The 11,050-nt window shown below is 53.7% G+C and overlaps 2 protein-coding genes across 3 annotated transcripts in view; one reads left to right on the forward strand and one right to left on the reverse strand.

Annotated features, from left to right (window-relative positions):
• The window catches only part of ankrd28a (ankyrin repeat domain 28a), a 16,485-nt gene extending 8,508 nt beyond the window's left edge, over positions 1-7,977 (forward strand). For both annotated transcript variants that reach the window (XM_076149787.1, XM_076149788.1), the window contains exons 4-29: positions 66-136; positions 894-1,094; positions 1,170-1,257; positions 1,358-1,500; positions 1,600-1,707; positions 1,797-1,901; positions 2,361-2,439; positions 2,536-2,650; positions 2,857-2,939; positions 3,036-3,099; positions 3,182-3,250; positions 3,540-3,680; positions 3,782-3,893; positions 4,055-4,081; positions 4,307-4,381; positions 4,625-4,826; positions 4,952-5,039; positions 5,141-5,258; positions 5,371-5,590; positions 5,674-5,761; positions 5,854-5,937; positions 6,055-6,203; positions 6,275-6,357; positions 6,467-6,549; positions 6,629-6,720; positions 6,805-7,977. In XM_076149787.1, the coding sequence (XP_076005902.1) occupies positions 66-136; positions 894-1,094; positions 1,170-1,257; positions 1,358-1,500; positions 1,600-1,707; positions 1,797-1,901; positions 2,361-2,439; positions 2,536-2,650; positions 2,857-2,939; positions 3,036-3,099; positions 3,182-3,250; positions 3,540-3,680; positions 3,782-3,893; positions 4,055-4,081; positions 4,307-4,381; positions 4,625-4,826; positions 4,952-5,039; positions 5,141-5,258; positions 5,371-5,590; positions 5,674-5,761; positions 5,854-5,937; positions 6,055-6,203; positions 6,275-6,357; positions 6,467-6,549; positions 6,629-6,720; positions 6,805-7,106 (2,990 nt within the window). In that variant the 3' untranslated portion in view covers positions 7,107-7,977. The remainder of the gene's footprint in view (positions 1-65; positions 137-893; positions 1,095-1,169; positions 1,258-1,357; positions 1,501-1,599; positions 1,708-1,796; positions 1,902-2,360; positions 2,440-2,535; positions 2,651-2,856; positions 2,940-3,035; positions 3,100-3,181; positions 3,251-3,539; positions 3,681-3,781; positions 3,894-4,054; positions 4,082-4,306; positions 4,382-4,624; positions 4,827-4,951; positions 5,040-5,140; positions 5,259-5,370; positions 5,591-5,673; positions 5,762-5,853; positions 5,938-6,054; positions 6,204-6,274; positions 6,358-6,466; positions 6,550-6,628; positions 6,721-6,804) is intronic.
• Positions 7,978-8,008: 31 nt separating this feature from the next.
• Positions 8,009-10,844, reverse strand: btd (biotinidase). The gene is made up of 6 exons (XM_076149791.1): positions 10,048-10,844; positions 9,767-9,916; positions 9,534-9,685; positions 9,244-9,421; positions 8,510-9,133; positions 8,009-8,418 (listed from the first exon to the last, which is right to left on the reverse strand). The coding sequence occupies exons 1-6, from the start codon at positions 10,264-10,266 to the stop codon at positions 8,146-8,148; spliced, it is 1,596 nt and encodes a 531-aa protein (XP_076005906.1). The 5' UTR covers positions 10,267-10,844; the 3' UTR covers positions 8,009-8,145.
• Between the last annotated feature and the right edge of the window lie 206 nt (positions 10,845-11,050).

The following is an 11,050-nucleotide window of genomic DNA, read 5'->3' on the forward strand; positions in this document are numbered from 1 at the left end:
ACACTCCCGTATGCTTGCTCGTCCTCCTCCTCCTCCTCCTCCTCCTCCTCCTCCTCTCACTCAAGGAGCCCGAGTTAATGCCAAAGATAACAAGTGGTTGACTCCGCTTCACCGAGCTGTCGCCTCCGGCAGTGAGGTAACACATTACACACACTCACACACTCATTCCCACACACACACACACATTCGAAAATCATCAATTTTTTTCAATGGGGACTGCAATTTGGAGGCTTTTTCAGCACTCGAGGGCGACAAACGAGCGGAGGAGCCTCACGGTTTCCTCTTCATCGTCATTTCTTCACTCCGGTAATTCTCTCACCTCCAGCTATAATCTCTCGCCAGGTGAATTTCCTGTTTTTCTACACCGTTGAAACAGTTACAGCAGCTTTGTTTCGACCTCTCTGCCATCGTGACGCAGATTCCCCTCCTCAGCTCGGTAACGTGACGCCTTCATCATCACAGTTTCTCACTGACGGCTCCGTTTTTCGGCTCTCACCCCGGCCTCATGGAGGCCAGTGTGTCAGGGCAGCTGGGAGTTGTGGGAGTCTCATTGTGTTGACATGCCGCTCAACTCATCAGCATCCAGGACAAAGTTCTGGCTGCAGCGATAAAGTTTCCAGGGTTTTACATTCCCGTCTCAGAGGGGCGACACACCTCGCCGTTCCTCAGGCGTCACGCTGGATTCCTGTTTCACTTCCTTCATCTTTTTTGTTTTGCCCTGTGGCCGCGCACCCACACCAGCGAGCTATAGTCGGTAGCAAAGACACCTAAGAATAGCGATGACGCACGACACCCACACACACACCCACACGCACACACACACACACACACAGCTACCTGCGCACACTGGCACCGTCTCCCCACTCTGTCCCGTGCTCGCTCTCCCTCTCCAGGATGCCGTGGCGGTGCTGCTGAAGCACAGCGCCGACGTCAACGCCCGGGACAAAAACTGGCAGACGCCGCTCCACGTGGCGGCCAGCAACAAGGCGGTACGCTGCGCCGAGGCCCTGGTCCCGCTGCTCAGCAACGTCAACGTGTCGGACCGGGCGGGCCGCACCGCCCTGCACCACGCCGCCTTCAGCGGACACTTAGAGGTGGGTCTTAATGACTCACACACCCTCACACACCTGACTATCCACGCTGACTATATTTGTGTTTTTGCGTGTCAGATGGTGAAGCTGCTGCTGTCCAGAGGAGCCAACATCAACGCGTTTGACAAGAAGGACAGGAGAGCGATTCACTGGGCAGCGTACATGGGTAAACCCCCGACTCAGCACTTACATACACACGCAACTTTACAATCCAGAATAAACAGAACTCTATACAGAACCACGTGTTCTCCTCTTCTCCTCCTCAGGTCACCTGGAGGTGGTGAAGCTGCTGGTGTCCAGTGGAGCCGAGGTGGACTGCAAGGACAAGAAGGCGTATACGCCACTGCACGCCGCTGCCTCCAGTGGCATGAGCAGCACGGTGCACTACCTGCTGGGCCTGGGGGTCCACGTCAGTACACACACACACACTGAAATCCTCAAAATGCACATGCAGAAATGATATCCTCTGCTTTGCTTTAAACACACGTTTGTTTCTCTGTCTGCGTAGCTGAATGAGGTGAACACGTACGGCAACACACCGCTCCATCTGGCCTGTTACAACGGACAGGACGTGGTGGTCAGCGAGCTCATCGAGGCCGGAGCCAACGTCAACCAGGTACGCACAGGATGGGGTAGGAGGAGGGGGGGCTCAGCAGAGGGACGACGTGGCTTTGTGCTTTGACTGTGTTTGTGTTCTGGTCTCAGGTGAATGAGAGGGGGTTCTCTCCGCTCCACTTTGCCTCGTCCTCCCGCCAGGGGGCGCTGTGCCAGGAGCTGCTGCTGGCCCACGGCGCTCACATCAACATGAGGGTGGGTGCTCGTTCACACACACAGAGCCGAGCAGTGTGTAGATCCTGTATGTGTGGTGTGTTAGGAAATGCTAAAAACGCTGATCAGCAGAAATCAATAGGATCGATACGTTTGCTGCTCAGAAGCAGAAAATAAAGCTGTGGTTAACACTTTGGTAGCAAGGATGCAAACTGATACGAGGCGCCACACACCCTCAAGATGCAAGGCCATATGGCTGAGGAGGAGGGGGGGGTCTCCCTCAGGCGCCAAGCTGCTCAGAGTGTGTGTGTGTGTGTGTGTGTGTGAGGGAGTCTTTGATATCCTCTCTTCATTAACGCTACACTTCCCCTCCTGCCCTTACTCTACATTAGACCCCTTAGATTATCTTAATACCTTTATACTCATGAGAACCCTCTTCTTCTTCTTCCTCCTCCTTCTCTTCCTTCCTCTTCCTCTCTTTCCCCGTCTCCATCTGTGCAGAGCGAGGACGAAAAGACGCCCCTCCACATGGCGGCCACCCACGGCAGGTTCTCGTGCTCTCAGGCCCTGATTCAAAACGGTGAGAGCGACCGCAAATCACTGCAACGTGCAAAATCAAATGAGGGTGAAGGTGCGTGTTCATAGACTGTGTGTGTGTGTGTGTGTGTGTGTGTAGGAGCCGAGATCGATTGTGAGGACAAGAGCCGAAACTCTGCCCTCCACATCGCCGCTCGGCACGGCCACGAGCTCATCATCACCGCGCTCATCAAACACGGGGCCGACACGGCCAAGTATGCGTCCCTTTACCGTCCACCGCCGTGTTCATGAACATTTCACATTCTGTCTTCCCACATCTGCGTGGAGCATTTAGAGGATTAGGATTCTCTTTCACCCTCGTCTCTCTCTCTTTGGTCTCTTGATGTGCCGCACCCTCTCGTCCTGTGGTAACTTGTCCCCCCCTGCTCTCCTCGTCTCCCTGTGTCTTTCATGTCTCCAGGAGAGGCGTTCACGGGATGTTCCCCCTGCACCTGGCAGCTCTCAGCGGCTTCTCCGATTGCTGCAGGAAGCTGCTCTCCTCAGGTACTTGTCGCCGCCGCTCCTGCCAAGTGGCATCAGCGAGTCTGTGCTGAAAAATAAAAAAAAAACCTTGACGCCTGTGTTTGCGTATCCGCTCAGGTCTGGACGTCGACACCCCCGACGACTTTGGACGGACCTGTCTGCACGCCGCCGCCGCCGGAGGGTGAGAGATTCATCCTCTTCACCCGTTCAGCCCCCTTTGGTTTGTCAACAGAGTCTTCACTGCTCACACTCTCTCCAAACAGGAACCTGGAGTGTGTGAACCTGTTGCTGAACATCGGCACAGACTTTAACAGGAAAGACCGATTTGGAAGGTGAGCGGAGGACATTTAATCGCCCCTGTGTTGTTGTTGTTGTTGTTGTTGTTGTTGTTGTTTTGCTCTGCTCTGCTGCGCTGTAGTGTAGCGGAGGCCGTGTTACCTTTCACATTAAGATTGTTGCTTCATTTATAGCCGAACCAGTCGTGCACAGGTCACAACGGTCGTTTTAGCGATCGAGGCTCTGGAAACAAAATAAAAAGGGATTTATTGGAAGTGTTATGCGGTGGGATTAGAGCCTGAGACAGAGTTGTGGTGTAATGAATAACGTCCGGTGTTGTTCCAGGAGTCCTTTACACTATGCATCAGCCAACTGTAACTACCGCTGTGTGTTTGCCATGGTGGAGTCGGGGGCCCGAGTGAACGAGCTGGACCAGCGAGGCTGCAGCCCGCTGCACTACGCCGCTGCCGCCGACACCGACGGAAAGTGAGCACGGCCCGGCGACTCAGATAAACAAGTCCATTAACCCAACCAGTGCTTTAAACGCCCCGTGTGTCTCCTGTCTCTCTCTCTCGTCTCTGCGTCAGGTGCGTGGAGTATCTGCTGAGGAACGACGCCGATCCAGGACTGAGAGACAAACAGGGTTACAACGCCGTGCACTTTGCCTCAGCGTACGGACGCACGCTCTGTCTGGAGCTGGTGAGCTTCAACATCTAACTGAACACCAGAACACTTATGAACACTGAATATGTCAAATCGTTGTACATTTATTATGTAGCCAAAGTGACTTCAGCTGTAAATGAGCCGGTTGGATGTAGAGGATGGAGGTAAACACCGTATCTGTCTGTGCTTCCTCTCAGATGGCCAGTGAGACGCCTCTGGATGTGGTAAGAAGATTTAATGTCATGAAAATCTAATTACATACATTTACCGCCAACTGAGCTTGTGATTTATTATGGAAACAGCTACCCCCTGTGGACAAACTATGACAGTGCAGCCTCAACCACCTTGTACAACTGTGAAATGTTCCTCTGCTGGTTGGCGTCGTAGTGAAGTCGTCGTCATGTTGTCGGTGTAAGTCAAGTGTGTAAATGTGAACCTGTGTCCCTCAGTTGATGGAGACACCAGGAGCAGACATGCTGAGTGACTCAGAGGGACAAGCACCCGTCAGCCCTCTGCACCTGGCGGTGAGTCCTGGGTTTGTTAGTCTGTCCGTCCTTCTCTTTCACTCTGTCCCAAACTAGCACCAGACAAAGACAAGTGTGTCTGCTGATACTGTGTGTGTGTGTGTGTGTGTGTGTGTGTGTGTGTGTGTGTGTGTGTGTGTGTGTGTGTGTGTGTGTGTGTGTGTGTGTGTGTGTGTGTGTGTGTGTGTGTGTGTGTGTGTGTGTGTGTGTGTGTGTGTGTGTGTGTGTGTGTGATCTACGCAGGCTCATCACGGGCACTGTGGCGCTCTGGAGGTGCTCCTGTCCTCCCTGCTGGACGTGGACGTTCGCAGCCCCGAGGGACGGACGCCCCTCAGCCTGGCGTGCTCCCGGGGTCATCAGGAGTGCGTCTCCCTCCTGCTGCACCACGGCGCCTCGCCCATGACACGCGACTACACGCACAAGAAGACGGCCATACACGCTGCTGGTATGCACAAGTCCTGCTGCTGTTCACACACAGACACGCAAACGCACAACACAACTAGTGTGGACAACTTCATACAACATGAAGTGAGTGTGAGTAAGTGTTGCTATTTATTTATGTTTCCATAGCGATGAACGGCCACCCGGAGTGCCTGCGCCTGCTCATCAGCAACAATGAGCAACACACATCTGTGGACATACAAGACACCAGTGGACAGTGAGTGTGTGTGTGTGTGATGATGACGGCTGTCTGATGACTTTAACTGAATTATCTGACCTACCTAAGCATGTTGTGTGTGTGTGTGTGTGTGTGTGTAGAACCCCTCTGATGCTGGCGGTGCTGAATGGACACACAGAGTGTGTGTACTCTCTGCTTAGCCAAGGAGCCAGTGTGGAGTCTCAGGACCGATGGGGCCGGACGGCGCTGCACCGTGGGGTGAATGTTGCACACACACACACACACACACACACACATCCAGCATGTAAATGGGGAAGTTTGGCCGAACATGAAAGTTTTATACCAAACTCGGTTTCTGTCTCTCTCACAGGCTGTCACAGGTCAGGAGGAGTGTGTGGAGGCCCTCCTGCAGCGGGGGGCCAGCGTGTGTGTGAGGGACATCCAGGGCCGCTCCCCCGTCCACCTGGCCTCTGCTTGCGGCCGCGTGGGCGTCCTGAACGCTCTGCTGCAGCCCACCAGCAGCTCACACGCTCACACACACCTCACAGACAACCAGGGCTACACACCACTGCACTGGGCCTGCTACCATGGTACAGAGACACCTGACACATGTAACACACACACATACACACACTCCAGTGAAGACTTCATGTGTCTCTCACTCCCTCTACAGGTTACGATGTGTGTGTGGAGCTGCTGATCGACCAGGAAGTGTTCAGGAAGATTCAGGGCAATGCCTTCAGCCCGCTGCACTGTGCTGTGTAAGACAAAGGACCTATATACATGATGTGTGTGTGTGTGTGTGTGAAGGTACAGTATATGACTGTGTGTGTGTGTCTGTTGTGTGTTTCAGTATGAACGATAATGAGGGCGTGGCAGAGATGTTAATTGACTCCCTGGGCGACATCATCGTCAACACGACTGACTCTAAGGGCAGGTGAGAGACAATGACTGCACACAGACACACACACACACACACACACACACACGTTTACTGCCAATTAACACACATTTATCTGTAAATTACCCTGTGTGTGTGTGTGTGTGTGTGTAGGACTCCGCTTCACGCCGCAGCGTTCTCGGATCACGTGGAGTGTGTTTCCCTGCTGCTGAGCCACGCCGCTCAGGCAAACCTGGCCGACACACACATGCGCATGACGCCGCTGATGATGGCCGCGCTCAACGGACAGACCAACGCCGTGGGTCAGTGCTGCCACACACACACCCGCACACACACACACAAACAGGTTCCTAAAGCTTCTCTCGTGTTGCAGAGGTGTTAGTGAGCAGCGCCAAAGCTGACCTGACATTGCAGGACAGCAACAGGAACACGGCGTTACACCTGGCCTGCAGCAAGGTAACACACACACACACACACGTTCTGTCGCATATTCTGTCGTGGCTCATTGATAAACAGCATTTCCAATTGTTGATTTCCTTGATTTCTTCCTCTCTGTTCCTGGCAGGGACACGAGACGAGCGCCCTGCTGATACTGGAGAAAATCGCCGACAGGAACCTCATCAACTCGACCAACACGGCTCTGCAGACGTACGTACGCCCGACACACTCGCACTGAACTCAGGTCACATTTGTTGGGCCTCTGTAACTCCGCCCACTTCCCCCTCAGGCCTCTGCACGTGGCGGCCAGGAACGGTCTGACCGTGGTGGTCCAGGAGCTGCTGGGGAAAGGAGCCAGCGTGTTGGCAGTGGACGAGAACGGTCAGAACCTTTGTCTTCACACACACACACACACACACACACACACACATTCCTCCATGACACAGTGATTGATCTCTTCCCCAGGTTACACCCCGGCGCTGGCCTGTGCTCCCAACCGCGACGTGGCCGACTGCCTCGCCCTCATCCTCAACTCCATGATGCCCACCTCCCCCATGGTCACCATAGCAACGCTGCCCCCGCTCTCTCACGCTCGGGCGGTCGCTAACCACCACCGCCCCCCCTCCAACCACATCTCCAAAGGCGTGGCCTTTGACGCCCCGCCCCCTCTGAGGCCCGACCACGCCTCCTACTGCAGACCGGAGCGCCCGCTGTCCTCCATCTCCGCGGACGACGAACTGAACGACTCGGACTCAGAGACGTACTGAGGACACGCCCCCCCACCCCTCCTCCTCCTCCTCCTCAGGGCGTGGCCAGGTCACCGCTGTGGCTGCCTGCCTGCACGGTACCGGCAGGTTCAGCCGTCCACTCAGGAGCCTTAACAGATCACAGAGCAGGGATGAGACGAGACGAGACGCAGAGTATTTTTGGACGAGACTAAAACCTAAAAGCCTCCCGGATGTGTTTGCTGCCTTCAGGTGCACACGGACGAGAAAGAGAACAACGCCTGAGAGAGAGAGAGACGGGTGATACAGTGTAGAATAAATAATATTGATATATATTCACAGTACGTTTCAATCATGCAGCTTCACTGTATAGTCGGTTAGACGGTTCAGTGTCTTTTTAAATCCTAAACAGTGTTGTTGTTGTTGTCTGGAGCTCCCCGTGGTTTCCGGAGTGATTTTAAGCCTCGTTTCCCCTTCAGCCGTGAACTTGTCTCCTCCTGTAGAGAAGACGCAGAGGGACGACCTCGAGGGACCAGGAGACCCGCGGACTCTTCCCCGCCGTACCTTTAACCTTTGATTTGGAGTTTTTCCTGGCAGACACTCATAGTGACTCACGCACACACACTGAACGATGCTGCATCTGTTTGTGTTATTTTTAAATTCCTACAGGAGAGGAAAGCGATCATAGAACCCTAATGAATTCCCCCCCCGAGCGGAGACTGAAACCTAAAGCTCGGAGACGAGTCTGACAGCAGGCGGATGTAAGACGCGTTTACTGTACGACCGGTGAGAGAGCCCGAGAATATTTAACTTGCAACGCTGTAACTACTTGATGTCTGTAATCTGTACTGGAGACAGGAAAAAATGCTGTGTGTGTGTGTGTGTGTGTGTGTGTGTGTGTGAGAATGAGAGAGTCGGTGTGTGAGAAATAAAGAAACAATGCCTTGTTGATGATGAACTTTACTTGGTGCACAGAATGCGTAATGACTAAATAAACAAAACTTTCTGATGATACTGCAGTTTTTGTGCGTGCGTGTGCGTCTCAAGTTCTAAACCTTTGATCCAACCTAAGGTTCTCAGGTCAGTGTTGGTCCAGGTGGTACATGCGGCCGTACAGGCAGGCCGTCACCAGTCCAGCCGTCATGTTGGAATGTGTCATGGCCACTCGGCCGCCCGCCGTCCTCTCCAGACGCTCCGGCTGCTCCAGGACCAGGCCGCTCGCCAACACTGACGGATACACGTGCCTGGTCCCAAATCTGCCCTCCAACAGGAAGTCCATTTTAGTCTCGGCCTCCTCCACTTCCTGTCCGCAGGAACTGGCCTCCGCTCCTGCACAGCGGACTAACGCACACACCTTAGTGCACGGGCGGGAAAAGACTTTGTTAAAAAAAGGAAAAACATAATAAATTCACACAAAGCTCTTGAATCTGGAAAGTCATCTTCACCTGCAGAGCTATGCGCCCGTGAAACGTGTGTGTTCCTCCAAAGGCTCCCAGCGCATACAGCTCTTTACTGCTTCCTTGTGGAAACTGCCGGTACTGCAAGTGACAGCAAAAAGAGCCGTCACACACGTCCAACTCCCCCTCTGCGTCTCCCAGGAGGGCAAAGGTGAAGGGGTCATACATCATGGAAGAGTTGAAGGTGGCAGCAGGGGGAGAGACTGAAGAATAGGGAGGAGGATGAGGAAGAGGAGGATCTGAACATCCCTGCTCCTCCACGCAGAATCCAGACTCCTCTGTCTTAGAAGACCAGACTTCCCCCTTGACTTCTCTGCCGCCTTGTCTTCCCTCTGAGGCCTCACCCGGCCCCACCCACAGTGGATCCAAGACGGGGACCCGGGCCACCAGCAGCCGTCCCTCCTCCGGCTCTCCGTGCCGGGCGTGGTGACGCAGGGGCGGGGACATCGGGGTGAAGATGCCGCTTCCTGTCATGCCATCCGCGTCGCTGCGAATGTTGGCCGCTAGGATGGTGACGCCTGCCCCCAGGCTGACTGCCCGCTGGAACTGAACCGCCGCCATCAGGGGGAGCTGGTTCTTCCAGGCTGCGGGGTAGACAAGCTGTCTCACACCCTGAGGAAGAAAGTCAAGGAGAAGTTAGAAGTCGGAGTTCGGATGTAATTTTGAGAAACTTTATGAGAAGAAGACCAATCAGACATAATTTGTGTGTGTGTATTTTCTACCCTTTCAAACAAGTTAATTTTGGGGTTGTGGAACACGATGTCGAAGCAGATGAGGAGGCCGAACCTCCCAGCGAAGGGCGTATCAAACGTTATGATCTCAGTCTGTGGCGGCGTGTCGAAGGCTTTCTCGAAGTAGAGGTTGTTTTTGTGATAGCGCGCCACCAGCAGGCCGTCTGAGCTGTGACACAGCAAACACAGCGTCCAGGAAGACTGTAACATCACTGAACATTGACCTTTGACCTAAGTTGTTGTCATTTGGTTGTTTAACACGTCGTGATGGCGAACTGTACCTGAACACAATGTTGGTGTTGAACTGCCAGCGTCCGTCAGGGGGGCAGGAGGAGGACGGGTCCGTCTGCAGAGGGCAGGGCTGCATGCCAGGCATGTTGGCTACCAGGTAGAGGCGGTGACGCCGCGCCATACAACTCAGCCTCTGGAGAACCTTTGAGACGAGACCACACAACCACACTCAGATGTCGTTTTATGGGCTGCGACCTAAATCTTAATGTCTGCGTCTCTTCACCTCCGTGTTGTTGTATCTGCTCGGCTCTGTGCAGGGGTTCCATCTCTCCTGCTGGGGGTCCGGGGTGGTTTCTAGGTAGCCGGAGATGGAGGAACGAGTGAAGTTGAAACCCTGAAGACCGTATTCTGGAAAAACGAGGATCTGGGCACCCTGAGGTAACAGGAAGTGAGGGGGACACAGAGAGGAAGTAGACAACGAGTTTGTTCCCTTAAACTTACTAACTTCTACTTATTATGTTTATTATTATTATTATTAGTAGTAGTTTTGGAGTAAGTGTGTACCTGCTGGGCCGCCCGGGCTGCCTGCTGCTCGTACACATCCAGGTTTGCGTTAAGGTGTAGCAGGGCCGCGGGTCGGGACGGAGCCTCCGCGGACTCCGGCTTCATGATCACTCGGTGCTCGTACACGGCGGCGACGTATGAAGCCTCCGACCCGGCTTCCGTCAGTCCTGGCGTAACGACGAGAACGGCGACGATCGACAACAACAACGAGAGAAGCATGGCGAGACCGGAGACTGCAGACTACAAACTGCAGTAACTGACAGAGTTACAGAGCCCACGGGGGTCAAAGGTTGCGGTTCGAGCTGTGTTGCATAATATTTTCTTCACACTGCCGAGTCATCCTTATTTGTTTTTACGTCGATAATCGCACGTTCTCCCGCAGAAGGGAGAGGTAAATCCGCGGGACAGTTTGTTGTTTGAGAGCGAATCTAAACGACAACAATTTGCGCAACGAACTCTTAGAATTGAACTGCTGAAAACTGTCAATATTGTGAAAAACAAATGCTTTTATTTTGAAATTCTCAACCCGTTAGCATTAGGCACGTAACCCGGAAACACTGTGGATATTTTTGACCTGTGTGTGTTCATTTGACAGCATAAGTACAATCTACAGATAGTTTAGCACCGAGTCACATGGAACTAAATCGTTTTAACGCGCACACGAAGCGAAGCGAGGCGAAATAACTGTTTTTCCACACTTCTCCTTCCGCTAAGCCACGAAGTGCAGTGCGGTGACGTTAGCATTAGCACGCAGCAACCAAACAGTACATTACAATGTCAACAGCGACCGAAGTGTCAGTCGGAGCAGCGGGCGGCTCTGAGTCGAGCACCAAGCAGAAGTTCAAGAGCTGCTGGAGCTGCCGGCTCCTCTCCGGCGGAGGGTTGATCTTTGCGGGGGCGTATGTGTACGGAGCAGCGCGGAAAGCGATGCGCATGGCCGGGCCAACAACCCCGGGGACCGTGGCCCAGATCACGTTCGCTGCATGTGAGTCATTTGTGTACT

Source organism: Genypterus blacodes, unplaced genomic scaffold (genome assembly GCF_046128005.1).
Source record: "Genypterus blacodes isolate CSIRO-AG114 ecotype Tasmania unplaced genomic scaffold, CSIRO-AGI_Gbla_v1 ptg000048l_1, whole genome shotgun sequence".
NCBI lineage: Eukaryota > Metazoa > Chordata > Actinopteri > Ophidiiformes > Ophidiidae > Genypterus > Genypterus blacodes.

Excerpts from the sequence above, each read along its gene's own strand:
- btd (XM_076149791.1), bottom strand. The coding sequence starts at position 10,266 with ATGCTTCTCTCGTTGTTGTTGTCGATCGTCGCCGTTCTCGTCGTTACG. Across the intron at positions 9,422-9,533 it reads AACACCAACATTGTGTTCAG|CTCAGACGGCCTGCTGGTGG; the intron begins GTACAGTTCGCC and ends GCTGTGTCACAG. Across the intron at positions 9,134-9,243 it reads AAATTAACTTGTTTGAAAGG|GGTGTGAGACAGCTTGTCTA; the intron begins GTAGAAAATACA and ends TTTCTTCCTCAG.